Source organism: Rhodamnia argentea, chromosome 8 (assembly GCF_020921035.1).
Source record: "Rhodamnia argentea isolate NSW1041297 chromosome 8, ASM2092103v1, whole genome shotgun sequence".
Taxonomy (NCBI): domain Eukaryota; kingdom Viridiplantae; phylum Streptophyta; class Magnoliopsida; order Myrtales; family Myrtaceae; genus Rhodamnia; species Rhodamnia argentea.
Window position 1 is genome coordinate 19520170 of NC_063157.1, and position 15869 is coordinate 19536038.

The 15869-nt window shown below is 39.8% G+C and overlaps 2 protein-coding genes across 2 annotated transcripts; both read right to left on the bottom strand.

The window, feature by feature from the left end:
• Window positions 1–558: 558 nt before the first annotated feature.
• LOC115729502 (aspartic proteinase PCS1-like) lies at window positions 559–1990 on the bottom strand. The gene has a single exon (XM_030660095.2). The coding sequence runs from the start codon at window positions 1927–1929 to the stop codon at window positions 625–627; it is 1305 nt and encodes a 434-aa protein (XP_030515955.2). The 5' UTR covers window positions 1930–1990; the 3' UTR covers window positions 559–624.
• A 6891-nt stretch (window positions 1991–8881) lies between these two features.
• On the bottom strand, window positions 8882–10923 carry LOC115729505 (glycerol-3-phosphate acyltransferase 5-like). Its single transcript, XM_030660096.2, has 2 exons — window positions 10213–10923; window positions 8882–10022 (listed from the first exon to the last, which is right to left on the bottom strand). Exons 1-2 carry the CDS (start codon window positions 10759–10761, stop codon window positions 9102–9104), a joined length of 1470 nt encoding a protein of 489 aa, XP_030515956.1. The 5' UTR covers window positions 10762–10923; the 3' UTR covers window positions 8882–9101.
• Between the last annotated feature and the right edge of the window lie 4946 nt (window positions 10924–15869).

Below are 15869 nucleotides of genomic sequence, written 5' to 3' on the forward strand. Positions count from 1 at the left end.
TCTCGATTCGAGCTAACTAAACTAAAATGGAAAGCGGCCACCCCCCGAAAACAACCCCCCCCAAACAACCCCCAAAACAAAAACAAAACAAAAAAAGAGGGGGCAGAGCCGCTGTAAAACTGCAATGCTGCGAAACCCAAGACATGAATCGGAGAACCAAAAAAAAATCTTTCCGAGTTTCAGACACCCACCAGACTCGCAGAAGTTCCAGGACAGGGAATCACAAATTAAAAAAATTCTTGATTTTCCCTCCATCTAAAATGAAACGATACGGTACAATTGATATCACACCTAATTCCCTGCGCTCACCAGACCCCGATCAAGGGGCCACCTTATAGCTTCAGCAACAATTAATACCTGCACCAAAGGTCGGCCATGGATTGGAAAATGAAGGCCCACAACATTCAAAAAGATACTCCTAGATATTACCATCCCAGAAAATGCTGTCCATACTAAAAATTATGTCTAAAATTGATTTACCAAGTGATGCGCGAATCCTTCTTGGATTTTGAACACGGCTCATTTGATCAAATATCCATGCATCGTCTCCTACATCACTTGATATATTAATTGGATATTAATCTCGACATTCCCGACGTTGCTGGTTACGCAATGCGATTGAAACTATGAAGTCATCCCTAACCGTTGACTGGCAAGATCACACCTAACGTCGGCCAATCCAACTCTCGACTTGGCCAAATCGAACTCCATCCACTTGTTCTGTTGATGATGATGACCAATCACAAACGCCTCCAGTCCCAATAAGTCGGAGTTCCCAAAAGTGAAGCAATACACCAGATCGATCCCCCTCGTCGAGCCGGGCACCCGGTACAGTAGCCTCTCGCCCGGGATGCTCATCTCCGCCCCCCGCAATACTAAGCTTACTCGGGGCAAACCGGGCAGACCCCGTCGGTCCGGGCCGATTAGAAAACACGTGTCCATCGCGCCTTCGAACACGAAATTTGGGTCTTCCAAGGCCCGCAACACGCCCTTCGTTTGCCGTGTGAACTCGTTCTTCAGCGCAGCGTAGACTGGCCCTAGAAGGAAGGTGAATTGGGTGCCCGAATCGATCATCGTTTGGCCCGCCCCCGTGTGATCCGGCACGAAGACCGATTTCGGGAGGGGCAAGAGCTTATCGGAAACCTTTATCCCCTCCAGTTGGACCGTGTACGCCACCCGGTCGAAATACGGCAAGGGCATGGACATTTGGACCAGTGGCGTGTAACTCAACGCCTTGAGCCATGCGAAGCTCGCGTCGCCGAAGAGCAAAATCCCCGTTGAACCGAAGCCCGAGATGCAATACGAGAACTTGGGAAAGCCCATTTGAGTGACGAAAGACAGCGAGCCGCGGTTCATGCCCATCAACCCGGTGGTCTTGGAATCCTCTTCCTTGTTGCTGCTTTGGCCCGAGTCCATGCACCCGAACAGGAACCCCGCTCGGGAGGACGACCCCACGGATATGGTATCGGACGCGAGGTTGCCCTCTATCGAGGTCGCGTCCGCATAGGAGATGGCGGTGTGGCAGAGCTTGTTCGGATCGCAGGAGCCGGGCACGGGCAGGTCCCGGGTCCTGGTCAGGCAAGCGACCGAGGAGCAAGGGACGGGCGAGTAGGTTCTCGAGGAGAGCGGGTCGAAGACGGAGCGGAGGTCGCGCGATCTCCTGCAGTGGAGCCAAGGGAGCTCGCTCCCGGTGTCGAGGACCATGGTGACTCGCTGCGGGGGCGAGCCCACGGCGAGCGAGATGGTGAGGGTGACGTTGTGGTAGAAAGGGAGCTTGTCCGTGGGAGAAGCTCTGGGCAACAGCCCGTGCGGGGTCGCTTGCGTTTGGAGGGCGAAAATGAGTGTGCTTGCTGGGGAGAGAGAGAGGGTTGGAGTGAAGAGGGAAAAGTGAAGAACCAGAAGGTGAGCGAGGCAATAGAGACGGGCCATGAGGGAGGAGCAAAAGAGGTATGAATCAAAGGGAAGGACCAGAGGAGAGGAGAGGAGGGAATGGTTTTGGTCCCTTCTTTTTTGAGTGGAAGGAGGAGGAGGGAACGCGCGCCCTGCTTTTTCTTTAGATACGGGTAGTAAGTGAACACATGCACTGAATTGAAAATGAAAATTTGAAAAAATGACCAAAAAAGTACTAAACATATTGCAATACTACCAATTTAGTCCTAAAACTTTTAAATTTGTGCCAATTTAGCCCATCTGGATAACTTTGGCCGGCCAACTCTGACTTACCACTGTCGGTGCTAACGTGACAAATTTTATAAAATTTCAATAAATTTTTAGATAGTTTTAAAATTTTTTTCTTTTCTTTTTGTTTTTCCTTGGACTTTAGGGCTGGCGAGGGTCACTAGCCGACCCTCATCGGTATTGAGTGAGGGTGTGCAACCCCTTGCCCGGATCTAGTAAAGCCTACGACGCCCTAGCCAATCTAGCTAAGCGAGGGCCACGATGCCTTCCCTCGGTGCTAACGAGGGTATCCCGGCCCCAAAGTCTAAGGAGGAAAAAAAAAAGAGAAAGAAAAAAATAAAAATAAAAAGAATAGTTATAAAAAATATATATATTATCTAAAATTGATCGCGTCAGTACTGATTGGCCAAAGTTGGTTGGATAAATTGATTTGGCGTAAATGCAAAAGATTTATGACTAAATTGGCTAAAAAAGTGAAGTTTATGACCGAATTGACATAATTTCAGTAATTCTCTTGTGAAACCTTTGAATAGGGGTAGGACAAAGGCTAGTTTATGAGGACTAGTATCTTCTAAATCCAGACATAAATTCATGTCTTAATTCGATTTGCAAATGCCTTAATAGCAACTCAATTCCCTGTTGCTTCTTCTTCTTCTTATGTTAGGGATTCACAATTATATTTTTTTTGGGTTGGCTGAATATATCAATTTTAGAGTGGCTGGATATTTGATTTAAGTATATCTGTTTTTGATAAATTTATATTTTGACAAATAATTAATTGAAATGGTTTAAAATTGATCACGTGCGTGTCAAAATGACATGTCGGGATGCTGGACTCGTGTGTCTAGAGCGCCGACCACGTGTCCGATATCTAATACATATTGGCCATGTATTGATGTCCGACACACGTCCGACACGACATGAAGACCCTCGAATAGTAATTGTACTTTCTAGATTGAGAGACGTGATACAATTTAATATATCTTGAATTTATTAGAATAATCTCACATTTTGTGAAAGGAAAAAGAGAGAAGAAATACGTGCTTTGACCATCGCGAGATTAGTCCGACTTTTTGTTACCATTTGTTTACCAAATGACTTGTTAAGACTACATTGAACGTTCAATCTAAGTGAGACCCATATGCAAGAGGATCCATCTATACGAACATCCAATCTACTGTCTTGAATCGCGTCCTCAGATGGATTTGGTCATTTGACGTTTAGGTGATTCAAGTTGGTACTTCGCGTGCAAGGAGAGTTATCATGCTATCTAGGCATTCTACAAAATTCTGAATTTTTAGTAATTTTCATTTTTAAATTTTGTATCATTTATATCCTTTTTTCTTCTTCTTTTTTTCTCCCCTTTTTCTTGCCATAAGAGAGGGACAAGCTTGCGCAAGGCCTGCGAGCTCGAGCCTTGCCTCGCCTCACCAAATTCGAAGAGGCTCAAGCTTCTCGGCATTGGGTGAACTCAACCTCACTCCGGGCTAGCAAGGCTCGAGCTTGCCGGCCTCGGGTGAGTTCGTCCCTTGGCAGTGGCTGGTCACTAGTCTTTGCCATGGTCGGCGATTAGTAGAGGAAGAAAAAAAAGAAGAAGGAAAGAAAAGAAAAGAATAAATAACAAAATTAATTATAATCAAAACAAGGAAAGTGAATGAGTGCAGTGAAAAAACATGAGAGAAAATGATTTTCTCTTTTCGAAAATAGGGAATCATTTTACCCATTTTTTAAGGTGTTTTTTTTCATTAGTGAAAATGTTTTCCTTGACACCGTAAAATTCAAAAAAAAAAAAAAATATGAAAATTATATTTTGCTCCATTTGTTTTGTGAAAAATGTGCGTTAAATCATTTTACAGAAAAAATGATAATATTTTTTGATTTTGGGCTGAGTCCTGAAAATGAACTGGAAAAAAAAAATTCGTTGTTTGGTATGGAAGATCACATTTATTTTTTTGCATCGTTAATTGGTTGAAAATTATTTACGCGGACCCAGCCGCCCCGCATAGCACGACTAGCGCTAATGTAGATAATTTTTGTAATTTTAAAAAATTAAAAAATTAAAAAATTAAAAAATGTTGAATTTTTATATTTTAATATTTTAGTCTTCTTTTTTTTCTTTTCTTCTACCTCTACCGATTGCCGGTGACTTGCTACATGCGAGGCAAGGCCTCGCTCACCGGCCACGATTGATCTCTTGTCTCGCATGTGGCTTGCGACCGGCAAATGAATAAAGAAAAGAAAAAAATAAATCATAAATAATTCAAAAAAATAATTTAAAAAGGATTGTGAAGTAGCATAAGGAGAAAAGGAAAAGGAAAATGATTTTTTCTTTTTGAAAAGAGAAAATCATTTTCTCTGCTTTTGAAAGTATTTTTTTCGTTGGTGGAAAATATTTTTTTGACTTGTATATTTTCTTTGAATAAAACACCGAAAAATTTAATTTTTTTTAATTATTTTTTACGAAACAAGCGAAACTTAGTAGCAATGATTGATGCTACCGTTGTCCCTGCAGTTATTATTATTTTTTCTTTCCTTTGTTTTTGAGCAGTGTAATTGGGAAATCTCAAGAAATGGTCACAAACTCCATAGGTCCAACTAAGGCCGGCTTTCTCATCGCGAAGATAAGGGAGAATCTGAACGAAGAAATGTCGCATCATCAATAGTACGAAATAATTGAATATGTTGAACGTCGTACAAAGGTTCCAGTTGTTCCGCAGAGGACACTAAATGGGTGGTCGGACCGGGCTCAGCGATCAGAAACTTGCCATTGACCAATCGCACGAGTTGGGTCTAAGACTCTAAACGATTCTCCAGCAGAAGTCCTATAGCAAAAGTAGGTTTGACTGGTGTCTCGACAATTTCTGCATGCAATTGAAATCATAAGGACAGTTAGCTGATTTTTTGGTCAAGAAACGAGACTCGTCGCGATCGAGGATTTCAAATCTCGAATTTTCTAACTTTGACCATCTGAAAAAATCAAAATGTCAACAAGGAATAAAATGGAAGGACAAAGTTTTGAAAAGAAATGTGAAAGAGGGGAGAGTGGCCATTACAATTTTGCAAGCATTTAAATACAACTGAAGTGTCAGAAATTTATAGACTTCTACAACATACCACTAAAAGAATGGGTATAAGTGAAAACTAAACATGTTCATTCCGTGAGCCCGGGCGAGCTCGAGCTGGACCTGCCCGAACCCCGAACCTCCTGAGATCTACCTCTAGGCCAGCCCATGGGAAATATGTGGGCAAGCCACATATGGTAATTAGGCCATTTTTGTTAGTTTTCCAGCCCCATATTTCGTCCCGGTTCGTGTTGAACTCCTCTTATTCCACCGTTCGGCTAATCCGAGAGGCATAAAAGAACGAAGATACACCTTTTTAATATATATGTCAAGTTCCGACCAATACATATGTGTGTGTGTTTGTGTGTCAAGTGAAGTGGCCCTTGAAGAGGAATTCTAACCCACATAGGAAGTTGATGTGGTGGGATTTCTTTCCTATTAGATTTGGTTTAACAAGCTGGTTTCATCTTCCAATCAGACTAGATTTTGTAGATGGGCTCAAATGTGAGACTTGTCTTAACAATTCTTGGCGTGGGAACTAGGGTTGAGCACCGGTTCAAGGTAGACCTCAGAGCAGAACCGGAATGGCACTATGAAGTCCGGTTCCCGTGGGAAACGGTCTGGTCATTGGTCATAAAGTTGGGAGCCGGCACTTTGTAGTTTGGTTTTGGGGTCAAGACGCTGAATCGGACCAACGAACCAACCCCGAATCGAGCTCATTTCAACTATGTTTGTTGTTTGTTTTGTTTTCAATTGGTAGCAATCTTTTATGGATGAATGAGAAATGAGTTTCCAAAATCATATTTTATTTATTTGTTTTGAATTTTTTATTGTTTACTTTTGGGCGGCACTATTCCACCCCCATCTTGACTAAACCACTCATTTTTGCAATCAACAGACCAAAATATTATTCTCTCTTCAATTTATTTATTTTTATCAACCTAAGCAACGTAATTGACTTTATTTCTCTTAAATGATCAATTTCACAATACAAATGTCATATTACACCCAATAATCATCTTATCATAAATTATGTAATTATTTTGCTTAGAGAAGGTCGTTATTTTTGTTTTATGTTTTATTTTTTAAATTACAAGAGTTCTATAGGATGTTGAAAATTTCTAGTTATAACAGTTTATGACACGCAATTGACTGCCTATTTTTTTTTTTTATGAGAATAGTCTGAGGGAAAATTTATTTCAAAGTTGAAAATTAAAATCCAATCTAATTATCTAGAAGATTTTGACCTTTTGGGTGATTTTCCAAAATAAATTTGTAGGTTTCTAAAGTTAACCTTGTTGATTTGTGCTTTCTTTTGAGCTTTTCATATTTACTGAATTGCAAGATGGGGTTGAAAATTTATTTACATATTCGTCACTTTCAAACTCACCTCAGTTTTTTAAGAGGAAAGTTTTAAGCATATTTTAAAGTTTGATCCACTTATTATGAGAATGAATTTGCAATTGCTTTAATTATTTTCTTCATAGCAAGAGTTGAACAACAAGAAGTTTCATGTTGTTTTAAATTTATGTGTTTATCCTTTGTTTGACATTTGATCATTCAGTTAACAAATTATCCTTTTCCATTTTTTTTTATCAAAATCGTCCAAGTAATTAAGTTGAATTTTAATTTTCGAATTTTAAATATGGTTTCACTCACACTATTCAGAAAAAAATAATTACTTGTGTTCATAAGCTTCATAAATAGAATTTTCTTGTGAATGCAAAAATGAGACTATAAATCAAAATCGACAACATTCTCTAGGCAAAATGATAATAAGATATGCTAAGTTGATATATTGATGGGTGTAATGGAGCATTGGTATTATGTAATTATTGAGAGAGATGATAGAAATAAAGATTGTTTTGTGGATTAGTTTGATAAAAAAAAGAAACAATAAATTGAAGAGCAAGAGTATGGTATTTTGGTAAATTAACTAGCAAAAAGGAGTGGCCTAGCCAAAATGGGAATGGAAATAGCGTCGCCCTTATTTTATGCTACACGTTCAAATTTTATATGGGTTATTGCTTTTGGCAAGAGGAGATTTGCTTTAGCTGTGGTTTTGGTTGACTAAGGGGTAAGTTAGATAATTCCCTATTGCTTTAGATTTTTGTTCGGCTTTTACCGATGTTTTACTTCTCGTCATTTTGTTGCTTATTATCGCGGTTCTAAGCATTGTGTGTCCAAGGAATACCCAAAAAAAAAAAAAAAAAAAATTGAAACAAAAATAAAGGAGAATCAGCCTACTCCCTAGACCTGACTTTGGAGCTGGACCAAACCAATACGATCGTTCCATGGTTGGTTCTAAGTCCCAAAATCTGAAAATAGCCCTATAACGGTAGGTTTTAGGGTTGGAGCAACCCAACCTTGAAAACGCTCATCCCTAGTTGAACAATACTTTGCTTTTTCTTTTTGTACCCTCCATTTTTTCTCAATCACGAAGAAAGCTTCCCATTGTGTAATATAGCATTGCACTTTATCAAAAGAAGTTCGGAATTACATATTAGTTAAACTAGAAACTGCATAACATGTTGGACCAAAAAAAAGAATACTAACAATTTCTCATGTCCTAAATACAAAGTCTCGGAGCAATCATATAAATTCTGTGGCACAATCTCTCAAGATGAAAATCATTGAAGTGGACACTAGCTATCCTACGGGGCACGATTGGCATTGGCGTTGACATTATTATTATTATTATTATTATTATTATTATTATTATTATTATTATTTAAATTTTTTTTTTTTTTTTTCTTTCATTTCTGTTCTTATTTTTTCCTTATCGCTGAGAGCTAGTAAGGGCCTTGCTAACCCTCAGAAAAATAATAGAAAAAAGAGGCAAAACCAAAAAATTATAAATTTTTTTCAAATATTATTAAAAAATATCCACATCGGTGTTGACCATCCAACGTGACACAACCGGCATACACGTCAGCGATTTTCAGCCAAAATTGGCCGGATGGACACAATTGGTACCAATACAAAAATGTTTATGATTGAAGTGGTACCAATGCAATAGGTTTAGGACTTTTTGGTACTTTTCCCGCTATCTCAATAAGTATTCGTTATTGACCAAAAATAAAATAAAAGTACTCGTTTCAAGATCTTGATCTTGGGCACTTTCTTTCCCGACCACTAAGTTTTAATCCAATAAATTGATCTTTATTTTCCTTTAATTTGTAAATCAAATTGCAGATGTATTAGCAAGAGCTGGTAATGTTGCAATTCATGCCAATTGTGAATATATACATGGCGGATTTGCTTGGAGAGGTCTTACAATTTCCAAATTTGTAAGTAGCACATGTTGTATCTGTCTTAACCGTTTGGAATTTAGCCCATCTTTGTCGCCAATTAGCATGTAACTGCTACCAATTTCTGGACTTAATTATTATTCGAAAGATTAGGACTACCTTCCTTGAAAGCCAAACTTGGCTATCTTTATAGAATGTCTCTTGAAAATTGAACTCGTCCTTTATTTTTTCCAGGTGAGGCAGTCATACTTTCTTCACCTAAAAGAGAACTTAATTTAGCGGCTTTTTTCAAAAAGCGCAAGTAATTATGCAATTAAATTAACCAAAAATGATAGTACTACTTAGATGGTTACGTTTGCGAAATTGGAAAATTGCAATGATAAGCAAAAGAAGAACATGTGCTCAAGTAATATATGCACATATATTTATCTGACAATTTCAGAAATAATAACAGTCCGAAAATAGAAATAAAAAATGAAATTGCAGTAGCCCTCAGGCAATCCCATCCATGCATGTCTCTAAAGAGCAAACAAAACACCAATTATAAGAAATATACAAAGCACATATAACCCAGAAGGAAACAAAAGAATATGGTTCATATTTCGCGTTCTCAGAACTGTATGAAGGGCTTGAATGTGCTCACCACCTTCCTGATCTGATCAAGCAAGGAAGTGTAGGACACGTTCCCATCGTTTCCAGCAAGAACTCTGTACTTGTCCTTCCTAGTGAAATTCGTGCACTCGAACCCCAACGTCGCAGCTAATATCCTCTGGACATAATTCGCGACGTCGTAAGGGCTTTTGCCGGCCGAGCACGTCGCCTCAACCGGCAACTGGTTCAAGAACGTGACCTCGTAGACTGGCCTGGGGTTCATGAAGAAGAAGATGGGGTCCATCCCCTTCCAACCCCTTGCCGTCGTTGCGTGAAAGAACCCGACCCTGTAGTTCATCGCCACGGGCACTATTCTATCGGTTAGTTCCGCGAAAAGAGGGCTGAATCTCAAGAGGAAGGGTTCTCTACATGTCGTTCCCTCTGGACAAACTATCAGATCGCCCTTGGATAGTTCTTGTTTGATCTTTTGAGCATCGACTTCTCGTGCTCTCGTCAATCGGACAGTTGGAATGGGCGATAATATCTCGGATAGCCTAGAGATGGAGTAGGTTAGCGCCGGGATTCTACGTCCTAAGACAGTGGACAAAACAACGGGGTCCATCAGAGTCCGATGTGTGCAGACAAACAACAAGCCGGTACCTCCGCCTGATGGCGATCTTGGTGGTTTGCCTTTGACGACAATCTTCCCTCCGAAAATACGGGAAACATAGGGCATCATCTGTAAGGGGAAAATTATTCCGATGCTGATGCGGATGATCGCAAGGATCACGCCAAAAGGAATCCACAGGAGGATCAAGAGCGCGGTGGATGGGGTCGGGCGCTTCACTAGTCGACCGTCGTGGAAGATCACGGGGTGAGGATAGAGATGATGCTGGTTGTCGTGCTTCTGAAGGCTGGTGAAGGGTGGATGCAACTCTTCCTGAAAGGAGGAATACGATGAATTAGAGTCAATTAGGCATGGTGAAAACGAAAATAAATCGTGTACTGAAACTCAGAGAGGAAAAAGGTGCAATAGAAGAAATGAACTTTCTCAACTATGGGAACTGTCTTCGTCATTCCCAAACTACTGAAAAAGTCCGAATCGATCGTCACGAAGTAGACGAACTCACCTTGCATAACGATAAAACCGAATGAGGCGACGATGGCCTTCCTAACCCTAATGCCGGCTGCTCACCGTCAAAAAACTTCTTGACATGGTCAGCGAGGCGCTTGTTGTCGCTCTTAATGAAACCGGTGGCGTATCCAAACCGGTTCACAATGAGCTCGCTCCCGATCACTTCGTCGGCTTGCAAATGCTCCTTCACAAACCTCTCCACCATGACTCTCGGGGTTTTGGTCACCACCACTCTCTTTCCATGTGAGCTAAGCACCCTCCAAGCGTTCATGTTCAAGTCATCCATGTAAAACTTGGGCAGGACGGCTCTGGCCACCGATCTGATCTCGGACTCGGGCACTGCTGCCGTCACCAAGAAGATCATCACCTTTAGCCCGGCGTCTTCCTTCCCGAGCGCATTGAGCAGCCGAATCACAGGCCATAGCAACAGCAGCAGCGCGAAGCGCACCAGACCGGACGCTTCAAACGCCACCAGCATGAAGTAGGAAAAGGGGTCTGGATCGTTCAAGAGAGTCCCTTCGAGCTCAGAAACGACGGACGCCATTCCGACTTTCTTGTCTTGCTCGGAACAATCAGCCTTCTCTTGGTAGTTCAACACTTCGAAATGACGAATTTGATCTTTGTTTGATAGGACTTGGGTAAGGAATGAGAACAGGTAATTGGACTACAAAGCTAAGGGCAACTCGCTAATGGCTATAGCTATTGACTTTGTATGTCCAAGAAAGGAATGAGGCGGTTCATCAGCTCGAGCTACCTTATATAGCGTTTCAACTCAGCCTAAGCTTTGTCTGGTTTGGTCAATCGGTAATAAATGGAAGGTTTCGTGCCACGTTCACGCGACAAATTCCTTAATTAATCCAACAACTTGGTCAGAAATTAGGAGAGCTAAAATATATATCGAAGTTAGGAAAACCCTTAATTAATTGTCTTGTTCCACGCTTACGCGTAGCGATACGTCTTATTGAATCCATTAGGTTACCTAGACGTAACCGAGGAGAAAGTGGTTACCTACATGTACTATTTCAAAGGGGTAAGGTTCCAAAAGTTTTATCAATTTGCAACCACTGTAGCCTTCCACGTTGTTGAATGGGAACGATCATGTCTTAATATGTTCCGCACGTGGCAATGAGATCTCTCTCTCTCTCTCTCTCTCAATATATTTCACACGTGGCGATGAGATATCTGGATTTGGCTAGCTTCATCCCCGACTTTGCTCCCGGAAATAAAAAGAAAGAGTCCAATTAAAAATGACTTTTCTTTAAATTTGTTAGGTAAACCACTGTTTCCAAAAACTTAAACCGGTCAATGCATAACTTACTGGTTTCACCTCATGGGGAAGCCGGTTTTTTTACACGTGCAAGATGGTATATGGACGCAGCCAAACCTTATGAGATAACCGGCAGAGTAGAAAATTACGCAGAATAAAGGAAATTTTGCCCGTACTTTTGTACGAGGTAAGGCAAATAGTTTTTCTCGAAAGCTTTTACTGATAGAAAACTGAACAACAAAATATGTTACGGAATATAATTATTAAGGAAGTTACGAAATCGATAATGGAATTTTCTTTAAAAGAAAACCATACTATAATTTTGGTAATTGATTATATATATATATATATATATATATATACACATTTTGATTTCTTGGTAAATGGCTATCCAACACTCTCTAACTTGATGTGACAGATGACACCATGTGAATGAGCCATCGTATAACATAGGAAAAGTTTTCGTACAAGTTATAAATATATTATGTAACATCTTAATTCAATCTTAAACTTTTTAACTTGAAAACTTAGCTTTAAATCTTTTGACGATTTGTCGATGTAGTCCTTCCAACCAATTTTGGCCAACGATTACTGATGTGGATGTCGACCATCTTATTTGGCCTGGCCAGTGTTAATGTTGACAATTTTTACATTCCTTTTATTTTTTCAATTTTTTATTACTTTATTATCTTTTCTTTTTTTATTTTTTTATTTTTCCTGCTATAGCATAGTAACTTATATATATATATATATATATATACACACACATGCAATATATATAATATATATGTATAGATATGGACATCTATAGAAAGCCTACAATAACTCTGTAGGGAGTTAGCAAAGTAAATCATGTTGTCTCATTGGCATGTATTGTTCTCTTCTTGGATATAACTGTTATGAGCTTCCAGATTATTTGGTAGAGCAGCGCTCTTGGAGTACAGGGTCACAATAATATGAGGAGTCTTGTCATTTTCCCAAGGCTTATATGACGTCCGAAATTTTATGATGGTTGGTGCAATAAGGCGCCTGCTACGCACTTGACGGATTTTAGGCGATCTTTCACAGCTCGTTCTAAACCGGCAGCAGAAGGATAGGTAAAAAGGAAGCTCCTGTTTTGTTAAGCTTTCTAAGGGCGCGCATGACAACACATCTGTTCTAGAAATCAAAAGTTGATTTTTTTTACTTTTGCTTTTGATTTTAACTTCTAGAGAGAAGTAAATTTATTTTAATTCTTCAAGTGGCTCCAAAAGTACTTCTGGAGCAAAAAAAAAAAAAAAGTGCTCTAGAAGTAGAAAAATGAAGCTGCGTAACCAAACAGATTTCTAATCTAGAAGTTGCATTACTAAATAGATTTCTACTTTAAAAGTATTGTCTTGTGCGTCCTAAAATGTGACCTTTTACTTTCAAAGTGTTAATACCATAATTTTTTTTTAAATTAGTACATCCGTGCCACATTTACCTCAAATTTATTTTTGTATCATAAAAGCTCTTAAACTGGTACATCCATGCCACATTTAACCCAATATGATCTTTCCGTCACAGAAAATCCTAAATTGGCACATTCGTGCCTCCAAACTAGGACATCCGCTCCATATCTGTCCCCCCCCAAAAAAAAAAAGTCTCGGATTTACCATATTTTAGATATATATGGCATGATTGTATTAGTTTGCAGTAAATGTGGCACGGATGTATCGATTTTTTATTTTTTATCATACAAAAATTAGTTTGGATAAATGTTGCAGGAGTGTGCTACTTTGTGGAATTTTTTGTGACGCAAAAATTTGGTTGTGGTAAATGTGGCATGAGTTTACCAATTTAAGATCTTTTATGGTATTAACCCAACTTCAACATATTATTCAAATTTCAATCAATAACGGAAAAAAAAAACGTGAATTTACATGTAAATATTTGTACGCTGTAAAAGGTCTTGGTGTTTCGGTTCAAGAAAAAAAAAAAAAATTCGGCTGTGGCAAAATTTTAACTAGAGGAAAATTAAAAACTATTCAGACATTCGACGTCGATAAAAACTGAATTCACTCTTCCTCGGAAATTAGCTTTCTCCTCTCTCTCTCCCCTAAAGGCCTACTCTCAGGAGCCGCCACCAGGCGATCGACCAGGTGGTGAAGTGGTTGAGCATAGAAAAGTTGACCATAAGGATACACCCAAAAAAAAAAAAATGAAAAATGAAAAAAAACCCGCCTCTTCTAGTCAGCCGTAACGGGATGGACCGAATATCCCTGTCGTGTATATTATTGAAGAGAGGGTGGAACTCATCTATTATGGGGCAGTAGAAATAGGGGAACTGAGGTTGGGAGAAGTCAGAATTCAACCAAGTTCACATAGTTTACTTACTTGGGGGACCGCTCAAATGATAAGTATGTTGATCTTTGTCGTTCAAAGATTCAGTTAGAATCGCTACTCTTGCGCCTTTTTGTGAGATGCTCCAGAATTTTGGACTTTGTCTCCTGTAGTTACTAGGTATGTGCGGGAACCAGAAGAGGTGGGGAGGGACACCCAGGTGTCAAGGAGATTTAGACAACTTATTATTAGTGCTCAAGGAGATTTAGACACCCAGGTGTTAGCGAAAGAAAGGGTTAATAGAGATTGAATCAACTTATTATTAGTCAGTGCTCAACGTGCTCTTAATCCAATCCTAAGTTACTTTCGAAGTGCGATGATCCAGTCTGATGAGGGAAGGGACTGATTACACGGGCGAGATTGCCTAAACAAGTTTTTTACAAGGTGATTAAGGGTAGAAATGAATTGTATACCGAATAAGGGGAGAGTGCGTGTGGGTGGTGTTAGCGGTCTGCCCTAGGAACTAATCAAGGTTGATGCTCTAACATTAGTTGTAGATTAGGTTGTGTTGAAAAACGACATTCACTATACTTAGGTAGTCATAATGTATTGCTAGAGACCGCTTATGACTTGTGGGCCAAAAAGGGTTTTGAGCACCTTGCTAATGTCTATTGAACCTACGGGGTTGCACACAATAGCGAACCGAGTTTATATTTTCTTCGTGCCTTGATCTACTTAAGAAGTAGGTTTTAATTTATTCTCCTATTCTAAATATCTACGCGATCGTGTGTGTTATGAGATAACGATAAAACGCACGATTGAAGATAAACGGTTTGGCGGGCCCGAGCCGCCCGGCCCCACTTCTTTTATTACGCGTAAATATTGAGGCGTATATAAAGACGTGGAAAAATCCTAGAGAGGTGAATGAGATAGAAAAACGCAGAGAGTCATTCTCTGTTTAGATATCTTTGAGAGAGTCTCGGAGATCAAAAAGGCAATCAAGGAGGAGAAGCTCCAAGATCTGTAAGCTAGCACTTGGATCGTTGGAGACTTCGGTTCGCGTGTGTGGATACCGGTAGAGGCGCAACACTTGGGGCGCTAATCCGTACACAACCGATTGTTAATTAAACTTCGATCTGCAAAAGGTACGCCTTGAACTTCAATTGATTTCAGTATACACATGGATCCTGTCTAGGGTTTCGATTTAGATTTATACTCCGCTGCGTTTTGACAATCCCGAAACCCCATCGGGTGGTACCCATGGAATTAGAAAGAACTCACAAGAAGAGCTTTTTAGCGTAACGGCAAGTTTAACATTAGCTAAGCAATGCTCAAGAGAGACCGATGCCAAGAGGGAAAATGCCTTCACATGTATTTGCTTGTATGCATAAGGATAAAACCACAATATTGCATAAGCTAAAGGCGATAATACTTCAAGCGAGTTAGGCCACAGTGTCACATTATGATATTAGAGCATAATTCTCTCTAGCAGATGTACGTATGGTTTAGAGTTGAACCATGTAGAAGTTAGTCGGCCTATAGCAAGCCGAAGACAAGGGCGAAGAGTGATTGTTGTGGCAAGAGGGCCTAAAGGAAGTGCGACTCTAGGTAGGCTTCTAAGATGACAGTGAGCAAGAAGTGTATAAATTGCACAGTTAATACGGGGAGAGTGTTTCTAGGTACATGTGAAATCGAAATTGAATCACAAGAGCTTTTTGATGCAAAAACAAGTTTGGGCTTTAAACTCCAATGTTAAGCGTACTTGGATGAGAGTATAATCAAGATACACGACGTCTTTTGAAAAGCGTTTATCTATATGTTAAAGGACTATACCTTGAGTGTAGGTGTGGGACTAAATAAATTAGCAAAGTTGGAACACAGAGTTGAAATAAATTTTAGTTGAAACACGGAGAAGCTCAAACTCTAGTTGCGAAAGTACAACAAAGTTGAAATATTTTTCTCATATATAGTTATTTCTCAACTTGCAGTTCGAATATGTCAAAAATTAGAGTCGTTAGTTGGAAGAGATTCTTGAGTAATCTGCCAATGGTGCTCAAATATCTTGTGAGTTATCTGGACTCGTG

What these genes read in the sequence shown, in the direction of transcription:
- LOC115729505 (XM_030660096.2), bottom strand. Translation starts at nt 10,761, where the DNA reads ATGGCGTCCGTCGTTTCTGAGCTCGAAGGGACTCTCTTGAACGATCCA. An exon ending in CGGTTTTATCGTTATGCAAG is followed by an intron (nt 10,023 to 10,212) that starts GTGAGTTCGTCT and finishes TCCTCCTTTCAG; the next exon opens with GAAGAGTTGCATCCACCCTT.
- LOC115729502 (XM_030660095.2), bottom strand. Translation starts at nt 1,929, where the DNA reads ATGGCCCGTCTCTATTGCCTCGCTCACCTTCTGGTTCTTCACTTTTCC.